This window comes from Amblyomma mixtum, chromosome 4 (assembly GCF_055824585.1).
Source record: "Amblyomma mixtum isolate Tamu chromosome 4, ASM5582458v1, whole genome shotgun sequence".
In the NCBI taxonomy this organism is placed as follows: domain Eukaryota; kingdom Metazoa; phylum Arthropoda; class Arachnida; order Ixodida; family Ixodidae; genus Amblyomma; species Amblyomma mixtum.
This window is the reverse complement of record NC_143015.1, coordinates 46,232,791-46,254,121: the sequence shown is the minus strand read 5'-3', so window position 1 is coordinate 46,254,121 and position 21,331 is coordinate 46,232,791. Positions and strand designations below refer to the sequence as shown.

The window sequence follows — 21,331 nt, the reverse complement described above, 5'->3', positions numbered from 1 at the left end:
TTGCGCGGTTGTCTATTTTTCCCGCGCAAATTGGGTGCGCGCGCTTTTCTCTCCGATTCCTGGCCCGTGTGGCATCAAGCGCCAAAGTTAACCCGTTTTTTTTTTTTTTTTTGCTCGCTGTGCTTGATCGGGAGTGGGAGTGGTTTGCTTGGTTTTCTGTCGTTCTCGCGGCGTGCTGACGAGTGGAAGTTTGCCAGCATCGTTGATCGGGTGTCTGTCATTTATTTATTTATTTTTGGATGCAGTATTTGCTTCTGTGCGTGGTTTTGTGCATTGGACAGTGGGGGCTATAAGTGGCATCGGCGACGGGGACGAGCGATCGCTCTGCGAGCTTTTCAGAGTAGCCTTTCTATCTATTGCGGAGAGGCGCGCTTCGATACCGCCGGATGTAGCGTGCTTCCCAGGGACCGTTGGCGCGTTTCTTTTCTGTTTTTCTTTTCTCTTCGGCGTTCGTTCGTAGCGAATCTTGGCGACCACTTGTGCGTGCCAGCTTATCGCTGCAGTCTTGGCATGGCGCTACACTTGAGAAAAGAAACATTCGCAGGGACACCCCATTCCTTCGTGTTGGCAGTGCTATAGCATTTGAAGCTGTTGGTGCCTTTGGCAGAAGTGGCGTCACTCTAGCCAGTGGAAATTCCCCCGTCTGGTGACGTCACTTTCCTCCAGCCTTTGGAAATGCTGCGGTATGGTGACGTCATGCCACCACAGCCAGTAAGAACGCTCCCGTCTGGTGACGTCATTTTCCTCCAGCCAATGGGAATGCTGCGGTCTGGTGACATCATGCCACCACAGCCAATAAGAACGTTCCCGTCTGGTGACGTCATTTTCCTCCAGCCAATGGGAATGCTGCGGTCTGGTGACGTCATGCCACCACAGCCAATAAGAACGTTCCCGTCTGGTGACGTCTCTGTAATCCAGCCAATGGGGATGCTGGTGCCTGGTGACGTCACTTTACTCCTGTCCAATCAGCGAATTTAGCTTCCGACGATGCATTTCGTTCCCGATGAGGCTTCGAATGCTATCGCAATAGAAAGGAATGGAGCCTCCGCCCCTGGCGAGCTGGGTTTTCGCGAGCATTGATACGCATGATACGCGCCTGTGGGCGCAGTTTAGTGCGGTCGGCGCCCCGACCTTGTGATCTGTCCTTGTGGAAACGCCGGGATGCTGTGAAGTGTGGCTGTATACCTCGCCTCGCCGTTTCGCTCCGTCGCGCTTAACGCAACTGCGTTCGAGCGATGCGTGTGAATAAGTCGAGGAGACTCACGTGCTTTCCTCAGAGCCGATCCGATCGTGACGCCTGTCGTCACTCGGCGACGAAGATTTCCGGCCGAACGGCACGAAGTGACTCCACCCGTTCCTCAAATCAGTGATGCAAACTGTGGTGGTTGGCCCAGGTATACTGTGGAAATTTCGCGCGGAGTTTGCGACAATTTTGTGCAGTGACCCGCGAGGAGTCTTGGTGAAGCAATTCAGGTGCAGTTTTGGCCGTTTGAGGAGCGTACTCGGGCGTCGTGGCGATGGCCTTGCGTCGCATTCGCTCGTCGTTGTGCGAAGCCGCGGAATAGGCCTCGTTTGCTCAGGTTGCACCGCCTGTAACAGAACCACCGCAGTGACGTCATCTCTGTATTAATGGTCTTCTGCCCCCCCCCCCCCCCCCCCCTCCTCGTCATAAGAAACCGTAGTGGTCAGGTTCGATGGGGGAGGTCACCTGGACACAGGCATGGAGCCTGAGTAGTAGTAGTGGTTTTTATTATGCATTGAATATGGAAGGTATGGGGGTTATTCTTGTGATAACGCTCAAAGGGCTAGAAGCAGTTGTCGCTCTCTAGCACCAGCGTGCCAGCCCTAGCAGTCAGAGCTGTGACCCCCAACCCGCGGTGCGGTGAGTCGCAACCACGGCGGGTTCGGGCCAGAGGGGACAAACACGAGTATGCTACTCGGAGGAGCGTTTATTGCTCCCGAGCAATACAATGCAGCAGCAACAATACAACCACCGTAACGATGGAGAGGGTTCCGCTCGCGTACGGGGGTGAAAAACACAAAAGAAAGAGCGCACGCAAAAATGTGGGGGAAGAAGGTTCCGCTCACCTCGCGTGGCTCCTCGCTCACGGCCTGCGGCGGTCAAGTCACACACGGTGGCCGGGCGATAAGGGCAGCGGTCTCCGTGGCAGATCTCTGATCCGTGCGTGTGCACGGCTCCCGCCAGAAGACGAGCGAGCCTCGGGAGAAACGCGCCTTCTTCCAACTTCTTCCCGGTCTGTGGAGAGGTCTTTCCGTTGTGAAAGGGGAAAGAGGGAAAGTCTCCGCTGCGGCGTCGCGGCGGGGCGAGAAAGGAAGCGGGGGCGGCGTGAGTGCCCTCCCTCGCAAAACCTTCCGAGCGGGCGCGCGCATAGCATCGCGTGATAATTACGCGCGGCCGTTACAATGGGGCAGGGGATTCATGTGTATCCCCACAAAGGTAAAATTTTTGCTAGCCCCGGCATCTGCCATCGCTGCTGGAAGCACCTGAGCTGGGGCAGCGGAAATAAAGGATAGCAGGCAGCGTGTAGAAGTGAAATGAAAGGAGTGAGGGGATAGTAGAAAGGACAGGGGGAGGGGTACACTGACAATGAATCTATTTACGTATTTACATGATAAATATAGATGTATACAGGTCGCACGCGCGTGAAGCTCTGGTAGAACAGGCCGCGTCGGTATTCGACGCTACCTAGGGCTCCTCCCTCGCTCTCTTTGCACCTGACTCATACCACGTGCGGATAGGGTGCCTCAGTAATAAACTGCAGCAGAAAAGAAACAAGCACAACGAAAGAACGCGCAGAGAAGGGTTTTTTTCCTTCTTTGCTGCAGTTTATTATTAATGAAGCACCAACTATACTATAGCTCAGCAATCCGCCTTATTAGGGTGCCTCAGTGGCCGCGCCTCGATTGAGCGGATCGTCGGTAGAGTGCCTTCGCCTCCTTGGGTGTCTGGGGCAACAAAAGTTTCCAGACTAGTGCTGAAAGCCGGCAGCTAAATCTAGAGAGGATTGGAGCAAAACGAAATGATAAGGGACTAGACTTGCCGAACGCCTGTGCGCGTCGAGTGGTGGTCGTTTGGTTCTTGTCGACACGGCTCTCGTTACTGGTGACTTAATCCGTTGGGGGGCTGACTTTGGGGGTAGGGTTATATTGTGTAGCCGCAGACGCAGAGGGGTAAACTGATGCCGACGCAGCTGTTATTTCATACTGCAACCTTACTGCACTGGTATTCTGTGCGAAAGCGCGCTCAGCACAAGGTATGTTCGGTCGTTCCGTATCGCCTAACTTCGGGTCTAACCGCCGCAGGCTTTCTTTCTTCATTCCTATCTTTTATTAAACTCGTTTTCGAATGTACGCTGAAACCTTCGAAATCTTTTGATTTGTGCAGGTTTAGCGTACAGAGAGGTGTCCGGCGAGAGGTGTCCGGCGCTGGCTAAGTCTATATATGTATCTGGGTACTGAAAAATAAACTAGTTATGAGTGGCGCTCTGTCCCGTTTTCTTGTCTTGTGTGTGTGTGTGGTTTTTGGCGCCTTTAGTTTGACAACGAATAAAACATTGTTGGCAGCACCCCGTACGGCACTCGTGACGCACCTTCCGAAAGAGTCGCAGACGTACAGTCCTTGTCAAAAGTAACCGGGCTGCATGTTTTGCTTCTAGCTTGCATAGTGGAGCCCTTGTGGGTTTCCTAAAGACCATAACGTGTTGGAAGGTAAGAAGAGCCCCAGTCCTTACTTTCAGGGACCATTTCAGCCTCAGGGAAACTGTAAGGGCTCCACTGTACGAGCTAGAAGCAAACCATGCAGCCTCGTTACTTTTGACAAGGACTGTACATTTCCCACGTCCTAAATGCGTCGGGTGATCGATGGCTTTCCCTTCGCTCTCAGCTATTCTGCCAAGTTACGCTCGCGCGTGGCACTTTCGTCGGACGGTTATCGGTTGCATTCTTACTGGCTGTTTCGGCGTGCTCTTCGCGTCGTTGCGTACACGAGTATTCTTCCGACAGCTGTATTCTAGCCGCCTTAAAGGCCGCAGTGGAGAGGGGGGGGGAGGGTGGCTTGAGCCTAATTTGCAGCAGCAAGGACACTTCAGCGAGTACGAATGTCTCCGCACATGAACGCCCCCCCCCCCCCCCCCCCTTCCATTCCTAAAACGCCGCCATTTCTCTGTGTGCCATCCCAACCGCAAAGAACTCCACCGCGTTGTTGTATGCGTGCATTGATTATTCGGCCCCGAAAACTGGCTCCCTCTAGCGTTATTATGAATGCGGGCGACAGTTGCAATCGCAAAGTGACTCTGTTGTGCAATTTGTTCTCGAGGTATATGTTTTTTTCTATCGCGTCTGCAACCGGCACCCTTCAATTCATCGCTCCTTTCTAGATGAGGGATATGGGAATGCCCCCGAGTTATTCCAGTGTCAGGTGCGGAGCGTCGCCCATTCAGTTGCTTTGGACGCCGTTTACTTGCCTCGTACAGTGGGCGATTTCGAGTGGAATAAAGGTCCTCTCCTCCCAGCCGCGCGTGCAGATTCGGCGCGGATTTGTAAATGGCGCCCATTCCTTTTTCTTTTTTTTCGATTTCTTTCGCGCGGTATGAATGGGGCCCATCTCGAACACCTGCCTCCTTTTCTCCCCGCTGCTGTTTGCCCCCCCCCCCCCCCTGCCTCCTCTCCGCGCGGGGTCGGTGGCACTGTTCTTTCTCTGTATGGCGAGGTTCAGCTCCCCATCGCCAGGGGTCGCGGCTCGACACCCGCCTCTGTGTGTGAAACCCCGCGTCCCGTGGGGGGGGGGGGGGGATGTGAATGAATTCGCGGTGGCCACAGACGGAACGGGGCTGTGTTCGATTCCTTCCCACCTTCCATTCTTGCTTCGTCCCGCCTGGTGGAAAGGAAAGAAGAGAGGGGAAACAACTGAAAGGTGCACGGACCCGCTGGATCCCACGGAGCGCGGTTACGAAACTCGCCAGAAGCGCGGGATGCGTGAAAGAGCGAAGGCGAGAAACAGAGAAGAAAGAAAGGACGACAATAAGAATAAAGCTGCTTGACCCAATATGCTGCCGACAAAGATAGGGAGCTGGGGGCGGGGGGGGGGGGGGGGTGCAAGAATGCAGGCAGACAGACAGTCGGGAGCAGAATAACGAAACGTAGCACGAAGGGGGGGAGGGGACAGGCAGGCATTGGAATCGCTTGGCTGTTTTGGAGGTGGTTTCGTTTTCGTGGGCACCTCGTCGTCTGCTTGGTTTCGTGAGGGATCCGTCCGGGCCTTCCGCCCGCGCCATTATGGCGTCGCTGCTGCCGCTGCACCCCCACCCTGCTGTCTAACAAAGAAGTTTAAAGGCGGCGGGGGAGAGGGGGGCGTGTCAGCTGCGCGTACAGGTGAGCCGCCCGGCTCCCACGTCTCCCCCCCTCCGCACAGCCGCCGCGATTAATGCGGAGAGGGCAGCGCTGTGAGGAGAGAGAGAGTGAAGTGGGAGAGAGGTGTTGGCTCTTGACCGGCGAGGATGGGAGGCGGAGGGAGAGGGATGATGGCAGGAAGTAAAGACAAACATGGCGGCGTCGGTGCGTAACGACGACGACAGCAGTGGTGGTGGGGGAGCGGTGAGCGTCGGCCGAGGCGGCGGCGTCAGTAGTGCCGCGTCGGACGACAGTGCGCGCGGCAGATGGTGGTGCGTGCCGGCCGGGCTGCTTCGGTGGCTGCCGCCTCGTTGTCGTCCGGAATAACATGCACCCGCCCGTGGACGTCAGTGCCTGTGAGTGCTCTCTGTCTCTCTATCTCTGTTCCGGCCCGAGTGCCCCGTCTTGTTGTAAGGCGTATTCCAGTCGGCGATCCGGTGGTTTCCCGTGCTCCGCGAAACCGAGCAGCGTTTCAGTGGGCGATTTGGATTCAGATCATGTTCTGATGGGACCGCGGTGTTGTGGTCCCTCGACTGCCTAGACAAGTCTTGCTGCTGCATGGATTCGGAGAGCTGCGCCGGATCGCCGGTTGAAATTCGCCGTAAGAACTTCCGCTTTCTTATCAAAGAAGTCGGGTGAAGGAGGACCTTAGCGTGCACGTTGGCGCTTTTGTGATTGGCATTGCTGGCCATGCGATCTAGGTGGACGCGGGAACGGATGCACTCCTGCGACAGAGGTGTAACGTATCACTGCCGCTGGTCCCTCGGGGCAGGGATAGTAAAATTGTTAAGCAGTTTTTTTTTTGTTTTGGCCCCTGGAATTATGTAGCGCTGGCGCCGTCAACTGATGAGTTGATCTGACCTAGTGTCAGTGACTTAGCTGGACCGTCTCGAGAAGTTGAGGCACAGGTGTCTTGCTGGCTGCGAGGTATTGTGCCTCTAAACCGATGGGCTTGTGTCCTCACGAGGTTCGTGCGAGGGCCGGGCGAAAGTGCCACCGACAGGTTTTGCGGAGGGTTGACCCCCCGCCTCAGTGTGCGGGCGGTCGGCGTGCTGGACGTTTGCTTTGCTGCTCCTCGGCGGCCTCTCTTTTGATTGGCAGTGCGCGTGCTCGATTCGTGGTTAGCTGTCACGGGTTCTACTCCGCGTTCCCAGGGACGCTACTGTCGGACTGCGCTGTTGTGGGCAACATGGAGCCTGTACACTTTTGATCGGTGAATGACTCAACTTGAATCGATCAGGCACGGGTTCTGATAGAGCAACATAGCAGAGAGAGTGCGTGTATGTGATGGTGCAAGAGCTGCCTGTACACTGCTTAGGAGCAAATCTCTGGGGCGCTTTCCGTTTCGGCAAAAGCATGTGCCTAGCTTTTTTGTTTGTATACGTTTGCATACCATCCGGTGTGGAGCACGGTGCTAAAAAACTCTGACAGCGTGGCGTGGTGAATACCGATTCCCTGCCATTAGTGTCGATTCTGGTGTTATCTTCGCGGAAAATTGCTGAGAACTCGGTTTCCGGCCAGTCAGGCGTCCCGGTAAAAAAAGTGAGAGCCGAGCATCGCTGTACATCCAGGTTGGAAAGGACAAAACGAATCGCTTTCTCACCGGTGATAGCGGACCTTCGTTATCTCGGATTTCCGGACTCCGCCTGCTTTACGATCTGCGGTTGGGGGGCCCCTTTTTCTCTCAATTCCTACGTCTGTAGTACATCTCTCGGCTTACGCAATAACTCTGGCAACGTTGCGTCGGTTCCCACACCCTTGGTATTCCACCGCTGCCGTGGGAAATCTGGTCGCCGCCGCTGCTCGACACGGGAGACAGATAGCGGCGAGATCGTGATTTAGATTTGGCGCCGTTTTATTTCCCGCCGCCTTTTTTTCTCGTTGCGCGCGCATTTGTCTGTAAGACATGCTCTATTGGCCGCGCGTTTTCTTTCTCGACCGTTCGCTCGCTCTCCTTCCTTGTTACAGTTCCTTGGCTCCTGCTCATTGTGCATACACTCTGTAGATGCGTATCTCCGCTGCCGCTCATGTTCTGCTGCTGCTGCCGCCCGCGCTGTTCGCTTTTCGCCTTGGAAACAGAGGCGGGCGGCCCGCAGCTCCTGTGTAGGGTCCGTTGGAAGCGTGTGCCAAGGTCGTGGCCGCCCGAATTAAACGGCGTCCGTGGGGCTCCCGCGCGGAATAACCTCGCGCCTTGTCTTCGCCCCAGTGCGCGTTTTGGAGGGCAGGCGGTTGAGAGCTGCGGTAGTTGTGCTTGTTTCTACGCGTAGTATACATAGTATAGTGGGTAGAGTGTAAACTCGCCATGAGGTCGTCGCCTTTCTCTCCTTGTGCCCCGCCGCAGTAGCTCAGTATTTACGGCGCTCCACTGCTGACCCGAAAGACGCGGGTTCGATCCCGGCCGCGGCGGCCGAATTTCGATGGAGGCGAAATTGTAGAGGCCCGTGTACTGCGCGATGTCAGTGCACGTTGAAGAACCCCAGGTGGTCGAAATTATTCCGGAGCCCCTCACTACGGCGTCCCTCATAGCCTCAGTCGCTTTGGGACGTTAAACCCCAATAAACCAAACCTTTCTCTCCTTGAAGTCGAAGCCGTGCGTGCATACGGACGGTGCCCCGGTTAGTTGCTCGTTCGGGCCGCTTCGTGAAAGTGCACGTCTTGCGATTGAGCTACGTCTCCTTCGCTGTCATCCGCCGGAAAGGTTCGCCGTCCTTTGTGCGTCCCGAAGCTCTGCATATATGTGGACAGCTGTCATCTCTAGAGTTGACTCTAAGGACGGCTGGAAAGAGACAGTCGAGTCGTGTGCCTTCCTTGACCCTGTCGGTTCTGCGCCGTCCTTCAAGAGTCAACTCTAGCCATGAGCTATACCTGCCCGAACCAAGGTACAGTCGGGGTCAAAAGTCTCTGGACCGCGTGATCGGCAAACGAGGCCGTTAGCTCTATTGCTAACCTCCACCTGGAGTCCAGACTTGTGGAGGTTGAAACAAGAGGATTTTCGACTTTCACCTTCACAAGTGTGGTATCTCACTAGTGGCTAATAATAGAGCTATTGATTTCTTTTGTCGATCAAGCGGTCCAGAGACTTCTGACCCCGACTGTACTACTTCAGCTGTCATCGCTCCGTGTACATGTTCGCCTACTGGAATGCGGGTCGTATAGACTAGCCGCGCGATGCGCTCGCATTGGCTCTTATAAAAATGGTCTATAGACACTCTATAGACTTCTTATTGACTCTACTGATTTTCTATAGACATTTCTTTTTGACTATTCATAGTCTATAGGCTGTCTATAGACAAGTCTACTAAAAGTGTATGGTCATAAATCTATAGATTGTCTATAGACTGTCTATGGAATTTGTATTACCTATAGACTGTTGTCTAGGATTTGTCTATAGACAATCTGTAGACTTCATAGACAGAAGTGTATAGACACTCCATAGACTGTCTAAAACTTTTTTTTTCGCGATGTCGGCCTTGCCGTGGCGTCAGAAGCGTGCGTGCCAGGCAAAACTTTCCGAGGCGTCGTCGGGCCGTGTTTTGACGCGCGAAAGTGGGTCGCCCCCACGGAGCGCGTCCCGACCTCCTCTTGTTGCTCCGTCGTTGTTTCGCTCCTGCTTGCGCCGAAGGTCGCGGCGCCCGCCCCCTTAAACCACCCTCCTTCCCCGTGTGTGTGTTGTTCCGGCGGTAAATGCGAACGGCTTTGGCGCCGCTTAAAAAACAGGTCGCCCCCTGGACGGACGGAAAGTGAACGTCGGTGGCCGGGATCCGCGTGTTGTGTGTACCGGGAGAGACGCCGACGCGCACCCTCCTCTGTGCGCCCAGGTCGCCCGGCAGCATCTCTCCTGGGAGGACGTCCAGAGGAGGTCCGGGAATGTCCGACCCGGGAGTTCCGGGAGGTCGCGGTGGCCCGTCGGTTATTTGCCTCCCGGGGCGTCGTCGTGCCTCGGGGGTTTGGCCGAGGGCACGTTGTTGGTCACCTCCGGCTTGTTCGCTCGCCGCTGGTAGCGTCAGGTTGGGTGTAACGCTCGTCTAGTCGTGCGCGTTAGCATGGACTATGGATGGAGAGCCGGGCGTGTCGTCATCGCTAGATGCGGCCTGTTTGCGCAGAGAATGATCAAGTTTCATCGCAGACAGAGAGAATGCGTGTATGCGGAGGGGAATCCCCTGCGAGAGCCCACCGCCGCTGTTTCCGCTGTCTACGATCAGATGACTGCTAGATGGCTTTTTTTTTTGTATTTTGGGATGCGTTGCCGCATTCATGTCTTCCCAAGTTATTTTTTTTTTGTTCGAGGGTCGGCATCTCGAGTTCTTGGTTGCCTTTCCCGTCCCTCTGTGTGCCTAGCTCGAGAGCTCCGCCGTTGAAAGGGCGATTCGCTCCGCGTCATTGGAGGCGGAACAATTGTTACTCAAATGCGCCAAGACCGACCCCTCTCGGCGTTGTTCGATAATAGAAATAGGGCGCGTGGAATTCACGGTAGATGCACGCCGACGCCAGGATATCCAGGGGAGGCCCCAATTCTGGAATGTCCCGGGACGATGTAAACAAGCTTCTCGGAGGTTGATACTCCTCTTCTCGGGTCAGCTGCACTGTTTCCCATGTAAGGCAGCCTGCCAGATTCGATTTTGTTTTGTCTGTTCCACTTTGGTCTGGGCGTGAGTGACCTGCATCGGAGCTTCACGCACTGTTGACTGAGCTAAGCGTGAGCGGCGCGCCCCCTCGTGACGGCGCGCCGCCGCGTGGTCGTCGTGATCGAACAGAGAATGGCCGTGCGCGTCCCACGGACAGGGGGAATCCGTCCTCCCCACGCGCTATTTTTCTGGCGGCGCCCGTCCTTGGATTCCTCTATAGGACGACGCTAAAACGTTGCCGCCGAGCAACCGAGCACCCAGCGAGCGAGCAGAGGTAGACTCGCGTCGTGCCCGGCCTTTGTAACCATTTTGCGCTGCTGGCCCGGCCTCTAAGCTTTCTTTCTGCGTTGCGTAATCTCCATCCCCCGCAGAGATTCCTCCGGCGTGCTGCGCCGTACGCCTTCTCGGTCTTCCGTTCACCCTCCTCCACTGCTGCTTTCTTTTCTTGGTTTATCCCGGCTTGCTTGTTCCGTTTTTTTCTTCTCCTCCCTCGGTTTTCGTGAATGGCGGAGGTGGCTTGTGTCTCTGCAGCTGCTGTTTCTCAACTGGCCGTGGGCGTGTGTGCCCACCTCCGTTGCCAAACAAACTTTCAAAGCGCCGCCGAGGAAGAGGTGTATTGAAATTTTCCAGGCGTCGCGTGCAACTGCCCCCCCCCCCCCCCCCCCCCCTCCCTCCATACCTCTCGGTCCCGGTGAGTGTGCGCTTTGTGTGTCCCATGGAGGCGAGTAAGAGAGGGAGACGCTCTTGAACATTAAAGCGCCACCGGTAGTCGTCTCCACTGGTTGCTGGAAAATGTTTCAGACTACCGCAGTCACCCTCTGCCCGCCAACAACGGATATTAAAGAAGGTACACCTCCCGTGGAAAGTCCTGAGGCCACACAGCGTTTACTTGAATGCTCCGTGTAGCGGAGCATTGCGAGGGAACTTTAATGAGCAAGCTTCAGAACCTCGAGAAGAAGCCTTCTCCTAGCATTTACAAGCCCTTTTGGTCGTAAGCCTTTCACCTGAAGGTTGGTTTGGTTTTTTGGGGTTTGACGTCCCAAAGCGACTCAGGCTATGAGAGACGCCGTAGTGGAGGGCTCCGGAAATTTCGACCACCTGGGGTTCTTCAACGTGCACTGACATCTTTAGTAGTACAGGGGGCAAAACGCTTGTCTAGAACACATTCTGGGCACTTTTCGGGCTGAACACGCGGTATCTAGCGATAGCGTTTGGTTAAAATGGTATAGATGTAAATATGTGCCTCATAAGAAGATGTGCCTCATAAACCTCACTAGATTTCATCGTCATTTTTTGCCATCCTGGTCGCAGCGGCTTTGGGAGCTGCGGAACACAGTTCGGTCGTTCTAGGCATGTGTTTTGCCCTCTGTACATCACTGCCGCTGCCTGGCGCTCCCAACGTGGCGATCGCATCTGCGGTGCCCTGTGTATCTGCCGCCCCAACATAAAGAACAGAATAAACTGCGGCATGGTAGGCAAAGCCAACTTCAGTGATATCGTGAACGAACACTGGGAAGAAATTGGCAAAGACCATTTTTGCAACTCGTTTAAGCGGTACCTTGGGCATGTGTGCAGATCCTGGAGCATATAACGGACAGTCTTTGGAAGGCAGCCCATCTATACGATTCGTTGCAGAATTTTTGTGCTTTTTTTTTCTGGCTACATTGGGCCATGACGGCCGTATTCCTTCCGACCGCTTCGGCGCGTGGAGAAGGAATGCGATACTCTTTGAAATTTTCTAGTGGCCACCTCACCTGCACGCTTTCTTTAACGTTTAGAGATATGGTAAGAGATATGAGAGGTACGGACTAGGGGGAGTTAGCACAATCATGTTCGGCTGCCGTAGACGAGGCCGAAACGCGAAGACTGCGTCCGTCTGCTGGTGCCAGCGCACGTGTAATGGACACTGAGGGTGGATTGATTGAAGTTGGCCATTAATGGAGACGTTACCGCGTTGTAACGGCCAAAAAAGGCTGCTTTCACTGAACGGCCCCTTCGCTTCAAGGCCGGCAGAATTCATTTCTGCTAAGGACAAGAGTTGTATGGTATCCTCGGTGTGCCGGATGGATGGTCGGAACAGTATACCCCGAGCAGTTACTACGGCGTCCCTCATATATAGCCCACTTGCGGCTTCGGGATCCTAAACCCTACGTGCCATGTGGCATATCTATACCGATTTGCGCCTTAAAATTCGTCGCTTTCTAGGGCTGCGGGCTGTTTAATCGTTGTCTACTGCGCTATACATTCGCAGCGTTTGCCTCCGAAACACGGAGGAAAATCCTCCGCACCTAACCGGGGACGCTTTCTGGGCGGATCTTGCTTGCCAGGTGTAAGCTCCGCTGTCAATGCGACTTCGACTCTGTTTGAAACACCGGCGTGTGGGTGTATCAGGGGGTTCCCTCTTCACATTTTCTCTGCACTGCTGGTGTAGTGACATGTATAGTGCAAGCGTTCAGTGCGCGTCGAGGAGTGATCACTCAGAATCAGGGCCTCACGAGGAGCCTCCGTGATGCGCGTGATCTCTCTTCACCACGGAGCGGAGCCTCGCGTGGTGCGGAAGTCGTTTGTCGTGGGCCGACGTCCAGCGCCCGTTCCCTCTGTATACGTGCCGAGAGGGAAACGGACGTGCCGTGCTTTTATTCTCTGAATGCGCGGGAGCTTGTCCTTCATCTCTCTCTCTCTCTCTCCCTGGTGCTGGCCGCTATGTACCGTACCGCCCCTCTGTTTTGCCCCCCATTGTCCCTGCTTTGGCGTCCTTGTTTATTTCCCTCTCTCCCACCTCGTGCGTGCTGCTTCCGTTGCGCGGCGTGTCTGCCCTCTGACCCGCGAAGCTAGGCTGGGCCATGGTTTCACGTTGTGAAGCATGTGCGTGCAAAGCGAAGCGCGCGTCCCTCCCTGGTCGTGGTGTCCCTTGCCGTAGACACGACGGGGACGATGAATCGGCACATAAACAATCGCGCTTTGCACGCACGTGCAATGATGGACGGAATCCGCGCGGCCTTCGGGTGATGGTGGTGGTGGACCAGTTCCCCCCCCCCCCCCCCCCCCCGGATATCTCGCGTCCATTTGTTTGTTGGTCTGGCGACGCGTATCCCTCAACGACGTCCGCCGTGGAATATGCGTAATAAGGCTGCGGCTGGTGCTTGCACGCAGTCGTCAGCAAAAGTTTACGGGACGCGTGCGCTCAGGAACGACTATACTGCAGCGCCGCCCCGCGGACCAGTCCCCTGGCGTGAAAACCAACTGATGGAGCATGCACATTTTTCGGCAGACGCTGGTAAAGGCGTTTCGGACGCTTACTTTGTGCGGAAGGCGCGGAAATATTTTTTTTTTTTCCTGGGTTACCTGCGTACCGTGAACTTGTGCATCTGGGGCAGAGAGCGATGTAGTTTTTCGCATCATCTACCGGACTCATCTGTGCTTCTCCATCACTCTAAACCGAAAAGAGTAAAAAAAAAAAGGGAGTCCTCTAGCGCTGCGCTCTCGTTCTATAAAAGGTAGTGCTCTAGAGGACAGTTTACTCACTTTTCACTCCCGTTAAGCGTATACGTGTTTAGTGTGCGCCCCCCTTGAGCGCATTCTTTTTTTGTCACTGTGCCTATGCCGTGTCGCCTTACACAGCGGCTCGCCCTGGCCGTGGTGTACGACGCCATTTTAACGAGAGGAACGCCAGCTGTGTATGCTGTCATTTTTCGCAGAACATAATGCTAACGAATCCATTGAATCTGCGCGACACGCTCTTGCTTTCCCATGGCACATAACGGCCCTCAGTTGTCCGACCGGCGAGGCGCAGAGAAATGGAAACGATCACACTCGTCGCCGAGCAGTGCTCGCTCGCTTGCCAGGGGTTAATTTGGGGCTGCGGGTTCCCTAACGCGCGTTTATATCGGGACACGCGGAAATGCGCCTAGGGGGGGGGGGGTGGGGGGTGCAGTTCGGGATCGGTGCTGTATCCTTATCGCCGTCGAAATGCACCCCCCCTCTGGCCACATAGCGACCGATCTGCCGTCCGATCTTGTCCTCGGCGAGAGGCGGTATCGCCTGGATTGCGTTGACGTTGCGCGTGACGTAGGAGGCCCCGAAATTGCCACACTCTTATCATTAGTGTGGCGCACGAGCATCATCTCGCTCTTTCGTAATTGCAGCTCGTGTATGCACTGGAGCCAGGTTCGTCGCGTGGCTGTCGGCTGGGCGAGCGTTTTCGAAAGCCCCCCCCCCCCCCCCCCCCCCTCTCTCTCGCGCATATGACATTTGGCGGTTTCGTCATATCGGTGCGCCAAAGAAGTTTCGGGCTGGCTTTTGGGCGAAATAGGACAATAGAGACATTGATCTGTTGAGCCCTTTACCCCTACAGCGGAACTTAAATTGTCCCCTCTAGTTTTTCCCCACGGCTGTCGACTGCTTCTCTCAAAACGCGGCGTCGGCCTCAAAGGCCAGTCTTGCCGACGACCATGTGTTCTTGCATCACCCTGCGTTATCCCGATGGGAGCAGCTGTGGTCACGGAGGTCGGCGCTGTAGGTTCCACATATCTCCCAATGCTGCTGTCCGAGTGTACGGAGGCTCCTCGGGGCCTTCCAGAGTGGTCCGTACCTCTAGCAGTCTGACCTCCGGTACACCTGCCGACAAATTCCCGTGCAGTTTGATGGGACGTGTGCACCCTGTCGAGTCTGTAGGTGTAATAATGGCGGGCCAGCGTTTGCGGCTGTCGACCTTCCGTAGTTGGCAGCCTCCGGTCGCTGTGCGGACGCTGATTGTTGGAGCCGTTGAATCCGTTTCTCAACTGCTCCCCGAGGCACCGGCGTCACCTTCGTACGAAGCAATCGAAGACGGCCGCGCGTTCACGTGTACGAGCCCGGAGTCCCGAGATCGAATACCGATGCGGGGGCTGCATTTCAGTGCAGGCGAAGTGCGCTCCTGAGAGAAGCCCTATAGTTGGTGATGCACACAGCGTTTCTATTTTTGGTCACACACTCTGTGTAGTGCGCTTCAGAGAGAAGCCCTATAGTTGCTGGAAATGGACGCAGCTTCGGGACGTTGAGCGCCACACCGATACTATATACAGCACCACGAGAGAGGCGCGGACAAGGCAGTGGGTGTTTTGGACAGCGTTTCTATTTTTGTTCATACACTCTGTGTATAGGTGCGGCTTGGGTGTAGGTGCACTCGTAGGGGCGGGGCTTTGGGCACGGCGCGGCCACTCCTGAGTCTTCGTCGTCCTTGACAGGGTGGGACTCATACTCTTTCTGCCGGTCTATTTGTCGCTTCTTTCTTCGCCACGTCAATTGGGCGCCGAGTACACACCCCAATAGGCGAGCACTGAATGACGACCCGTGTGCCGTGAGTAGTGTATGCGAGGGACTGGGTTCCCACCGGGTGACGTCACGGTTATTGACCGGCGTGGCCCGTGGGTCGAAGCCCATCTGCGGTCCTCTTTTTCTTCCCGGCCCGAGCTGATACACTCGGCGGCGTTGAGTCAGGCGTTGCTCAGCACCGTATTCCCCCCCCCCCCCCCCCCCCCCCAATGCGTGGAAAAGCGATGGTGTCCCTGGTTCCCTGTCGTGTGCCGTATACACTTGCGTGCTGCCAGGATTGCGTGACCCAACCCCCTATAGTGCGTGGTTATGTGCTTCGAACGGCGTGGCGTGCTCTCCAGAGCTGTCCCGCGGCCGATATCACTTTATATACTGTCTGTCGCACCCTTTATTCTTTTTTTATTTCTATCAGTGACGGCTTCTCTTCGATCGGGGTTGAAAAAGAAGACGCCATGCGCCCTGGGTGCGTGTCCGGGGTCCGTTTTCCCCCGACGCAGTAGTGATCTGCCGACCCAGAAAAAGAATCGCGCCGGCATTGAATAGCATCGGGCTGCTGCTCGTCTCGTTTTTCATCGCCCCTTTGGCGTGTTCACGATTGCTGTGGCCGTAGTGTAGAAGCGGGTAGTGAAATCTCTGTCGTCTTGGTCGATGCAGTGCGCAGTCGGTTTATCCGTGCAGTACATTACGGAGTGCCCGTTGTGAGCCAGTGGAAAGTTACATTTAAGCTGCGAAGTGGCCTAGTTTCTTTTTCATGCTCAAGTTTCTAATGCGCTACTCTGCGTGGTTGAGACTGCAAGGAACGTGAAGAAAACTGGTAGGAATTTCAACGGAGTTAAGCCGAGTAGAGGTGCGAAAGCAGCACTTGATTGAAAGGTGCAAAAGCGAGGGACCTGGAGGGTGCCAAGGTCACCCTCCCATTGGCCGCAGCTTGCGCGACGCTCCTCCGAACTAACCCGAGCTTACTCCGAGGCTTCACAGATCTTTGGGTGGAATCGCGTTAAGTGGTACTTTCGCACCAAAACACATTCACAGACACAGCCGAATACATCACGCGGACAGCCATCATTGCGCGCATTGACGGCTGGCGGCCCCGGTGTGCGGTGTTACGCTACGCTAAAACTTCATGTTCCAGAATTTTAGCACACCGGAGATATGTACTAGCGGAGGCATATAACTAATTACCTTACGCTGGCTGCGCGTGCGCAGTGGCACCGCCTGGCCCCGCCCCTGTCGCTGTCCGCGGGAGGCGTGCTGTAACTCGATATACGCCTATGCTCTTACGTCATCGCTGTATGCTAAAACTATCGCCCAGCCCTGCGGGTTGCCCTAGGTGCGGGCGCTTCGTGCTGTATGTTCAGCGCTGCCCATCCTGTGGGACAACTTGCAGCAGTGTGTGATTGTTCGCTCTCCGGCTTGGTTATTTTCTGCGAAGTGGGAGATGTGAATGTGCTTCTATACCCCACACACACTTCGAGATCGGTCGCAGAGATTAGTCGCTACATTCCACTACCTGTCAGCTTTCATTATGTACGCATGCGAAGCTTGCGACCTTTGTAAAAACCTGCAGCCCACGCAGTTCACTTGAAAGAGGTGCTAAGTGCCTCTTGTATCACCTCTGTGAGTCCTAAACTCCAAAGGACCCGCCCAGGTGGCTCAGTTCGCAGCTTTTGCGTTCGGCTATTGAGGTCGCGGGATCGAACCCCCATAGGGGCGGCCGGATTTCCACTGAGACCGAAACCACAAGCACGCCAGTGCGCTCTCAACGCGCCCTAAACAACTTCAGGTGGTCCAAATGAATCCGGAGCCCCTCTATGACGTCTCTCGCAGCCAGCGCGCAGGTCAGGTACGTTCACCTCCACGTACGATGCCTAAGCTCCGGAGCGGCCTCGGCGAGATTATACAGGGGGTTCGGAACGTTCACGATCGCAAAACGAGCCATACTGCATGCACGGGCCATAACCAGGACAGGTTCAAGGTTCGTTTATTGCATGTTTAGGGTACAAGATTAAAAAAAAGATCACTGGAATACAGGAGGAGGTCCCAAGGTCAGAGACTGTGGCCGGGACCTCCTGTAAGAACAATTGAAAAAAAAGAGCATCCAGTCAGCAGGTGCAAAAATTATAAAGTTGTTGGCATCAGTAACGGTGGCGCGAAGAATTTTGAGAAAAGGCTGTATACGTTGCTTGTCAGTGGTACGTACGCCACTGCCGCTGTCAATAAGCTTTGAGAATCTGGCGATGCTAGGCGCTGATCGTTGCGTCTCTTGTTGCCTCGCCAACAAAGCGCACGCAATTCATTTGTCGGTCCCTGCTGCGCGTTCGTCACGTCAGGTGACGGGGGACGTCACTCTAACGGCGATTGTCGTCATCAGCCGCGGCTAAACCCCGGCCGGTGGCGTCACTGCGAAGCCCCGGAGTCCGTACGCGTGGCCTGTTCCCGAGTGGCCGTTGCGTCACGCGTCCTCGCATTGTCTGACTGGCGTGTGTGTGTGTGTGTGCCCTTGGGCGCTGCAGCAGCTGTGTCATGCGGCTCGGCAGCAGCTGTGCTCCCCGAATCCCTCAACGGCCGGTCGCTTCGGTGGCGCGCTCGGAGCGCGATGAGTGGCGGGCACGTTTCCAAGCGACCGTCTGGCCAGAAAATGCCCGGGATGTCTGGACAGAAATGCGAAGAGGGGTGGTGCAAAAAGGGGCCACCAACAGCGTCCTGGAACCCCGGAAGGCTGCTGAGCTTTGCTTCGGCCACGGTAGCCCGCTGCGATTCGTTCTCGTCGCTGAGGAAGAGGGCCGCCTCTTTGCGTCGTGTGTTGCGTCGGCGCCCGTCCGATGCCTCTCTGCCGGCCCGCAGTGTTGGAGCGGATGCGGGGGCTGGAAGGTCACTTAAAGGTGCGTTGCTTCTCAGATTAAAAAAGAAAACAAAAGGTCTGTGCGTGAGGAGATGAGCGGTTGAGTATCTTTGCGTGTGGTTTTAAGATGTACACTTGGAAAGCGTGGTTGTTACGTGTGGCCCACCTTTTGTGTGAATGCGTCTGCATTGTGGTTTAGTATCCAGCATCCCCCCCCTCCCCCATTTTTTTTTTTTCACTCGTGGGAGCCTTTGGGTCGCATGGTGTCCTGAGAGACAGAGAGAGAAGGCGTAGGGGAAGTGGAGGACAGACATTCAGGTCGACAGTAGGCGTCTGGTGCTTCGTCTTATTTCGACGACCATTCTGCTCGGCAAGCTTTCTGCTGCTTCGGAATGGGATGTCGCGTTGCTGGTCGACGAGTCCTGATCGACCCGAAGCCGTAGCTTCCGTGGTGCGAAAAGCTGATGAATGCGTTGTAGTGTCGTTATAGGAAAGTGGGTCAAAAATAATCAGGTTTTTGTTCCGGTTTCCTCTGGAAACTTGCCAAGAGCATTTGTCGTTACGTGATGCTTGGAGCAGCTCTCCCTGCTGCTTGCTGACAAAGGCTAGACGAGGTTGTCACGTGCCTTGTTGAAACTTCCGACGGCCGTACTGTGGGAGCGGAACTCTTGTTATGACGCTTTTGATCACCGGATGTAGTGTTGTATAAAAACGGCCGTCACGGGCTAACTTGGGTTCGTTGAACACAGGGAGAATAGTAGTGAACGCCGAGTGACTTGACGTCATGAAAAGTACAGAAAGGATGTTCTGCGGCGCCTTGACGTGTTGCTCTAGAAACTCTATGCGTTTACTCCGGGGGGGGGGACCGCGGTTAATAGTAATTAAGAACGGCACCGCGACACTTGGGCGCATCAAGTACGGTTTGGGGGGGATGTCCGCGTAGCCGGAAGTGTTAGGGTGCAATGATCATCGTCCGCACGCGTCGTATAGAGGGGGAAGGCACGGAGGAAAAAAAAAATTAAAAAAGGGGAGGGGGGGCAAGGAATGGGTCCAATTAGGGCTTCTCGGGCCGAGTGTGCGTCCGGACTATTTATAAGGCCGTTTCCCTGGGACGTCGTGGACGTCTCTGCCAGCTGACGCCTCCCGAGCACGCTAGACGACGGGCGCTCCCTCCCTCTCCCTCCCCCATTCCTCGTCTCGGTGTTCCGGCGTGGTGGTTTGTATTTAAAAGGCCGGTCGTGTTGGCCAGCAAGGAGTGGGGAAGGGGTGTGTGTGTGGCGTGGGTTCACTGACACCGCGGCGCTATTAATGCGGTGAAAGAAGGGGGAGGGGAACTCGCTTTGTTGTCTTGCTCGCTCATACGAGATGCGTTCTCCCCCCTCGCCCCCTCTGCTTCCTCTGGTGATGTGTGCGTGCGCGCATTGCAATTAAGAGCAGCATTGCAGCGTGGTGGCTCCAGGGTCCTTCTTCTCTCTGGCGCCTTGACCAAGACACGCGACGGGGGCAGAGACATGAAACAAAAAGCGGGGGGAACGGAAGAAGAGGCAGCAGCGGGGGCTGGGGAGGGAGCTCATTATACGGACACCGCCGACGGATGAGGAGGAGGATGGTGAGCTTCCCGTCGTTCATCACGCGTTTAGTCCGCCGCTGCTGCTGCTTGCTGGACGCGCACGCTCGGTTTCTTCTTGTTCTGTGCACCCCGTGGATAGGGAGCCCTTCCCCCTGTTCTCAAACACATCCTCACCCCCGTCGCTTCCTCGGACACATCCGGCGTGCGGCGGCCACTTCTCTCTCTCTCTCTCGCCGGAATTGCGTCGCCCTCCTCTCCCTCTTTTGGCGTCTCTCCGGGGCGTCGGCTCCATTGTTTGGGGCGGCTTGGTTGTTTCCTAAACGTTGCCGCGCTGAGGCTCCGCGGAAACTGTGGCGCCGACGGGTTGGAGGGGGGGCTCTGGAACTGTCCGGGGGTGGAACCGGGCGTCGTCTATCCCCTAATGAGAGCCGGGTTGTCTCTCGCGCCCCGCACAGTGCCCCGCTCGATCGCCCAAGCGCTTCTTCTGGGCGGCTGGTCGCCGTCTTCTCGCGCCTCCCCACCCACCCCCCCCCTCCTTGGGTAGGTGTCCGACCGCGGCCATTTGTGTAAACTGCGCGGCGAGGTCCTCTCGTTCCGGGCTAATTTTCCCCTGGCGTACCCTTAAACATTGGGGGGACTTCCGCGCAGGGCGGGCCGACAACGGGTCGCGCGTGCGTGGCTAACTTTCAAGGTCGCCGTGCAGCCCCCCGTTATGTGGTGTGACTGTACACAGACTCCTCCAGCGGTATGTGTGCGTGTGTGAACACGACTTCCCGGAAGGGAGACCCCGCACGCCCCCTTCGTGAGCAGAGCGCGTGTCGTCCGCATCGTGAGAACGAAAAGGGTGTCGTCGTCGTCGCTGCTGTTTCCTGCTCGACAGGGCGCTTCTCGCCTCCGCATTGTTTGTTGTTCGAAGAACTTCTTGTTGTTGGCACTGTTGTCTTCGTAATTGACAGCACGTACTGTGCGCTGTAGGCGTTTACAAGGGAAGCTACACACATATAACAAGAAATAGGACGTGTGCACTTGACGCGTTTTAATTGCGTGTTTCAGATAAAAATAAGCGTACCAGTCATTATAGACCTGAAGTCACCGCTTCGGCTCTGTGGTTACAGGGATCCGGTGCTGACCCGAAAGACACGGGTTCGATCCCGGCCACGGCGGACACATTTCGATGGAGGCGAAATTCTAGAGGCCCGTGTACTGTGCGATGCCAGCGCACGTTAAAGAACTCCGGGTGGTCGAAATTTCCGGAGCCCTCCAATACGGCGTCTCTCAGTCTGAGTCGCTTTTGGAGGTTAGACCCTCATAAATCAAACTATATAGACCTGAGTTGAAGATGCCCCGTGAACTTGGCGCTCTTTTGTCGCAGCTACCCTTGCGCTAGAGGGAAGTCCACGTCACTATCATCGTGCACAACTTACGTATAGCGCATCAGGCTGTGCTGCCGGGTGATCGCTTGTTTCACTCCGGGTTCGGCTTGTAGCAGGGGTCTATGGAAAGGAAAATGATGTGTAACGTCGAGAGACGGTGAGAGAGCAGGTAGGGTCAGGTAACATAGCCGAAATGTAG

General features: G+C 55.7%; 1 protein-coding gene across 2 annotated transcripts in view; it reads left to right on the top strand.

Moving 5' to 3' along the window:
• Nucleotides 1–21,331, top strand: part of step (cytohesin steppke) — a 74,918-nt gene that overhangs the window by 35,913 nt on the left and 17,674 nt on the right. Inside the window, exon 1 of one of the 2 annotated variants that reach the window (XM_089586415.1) lies at nt 5,600–5,765. The exons of the other annotated variant lie outside the window; for it this stretch is intronic. Within the exon in view, the coding sequence (XP_089442541.1) occupies nt 5,738–5,765 (28 nt within the window). The 5' untranslated portion in view covers nt 5,600–5,737. Of the gene's footprint in view, nt 1–5,599; nt 5,766–21,331 lie in introns of those variants that run through there. 2 annotated transcript variants of the gene reach the window in all.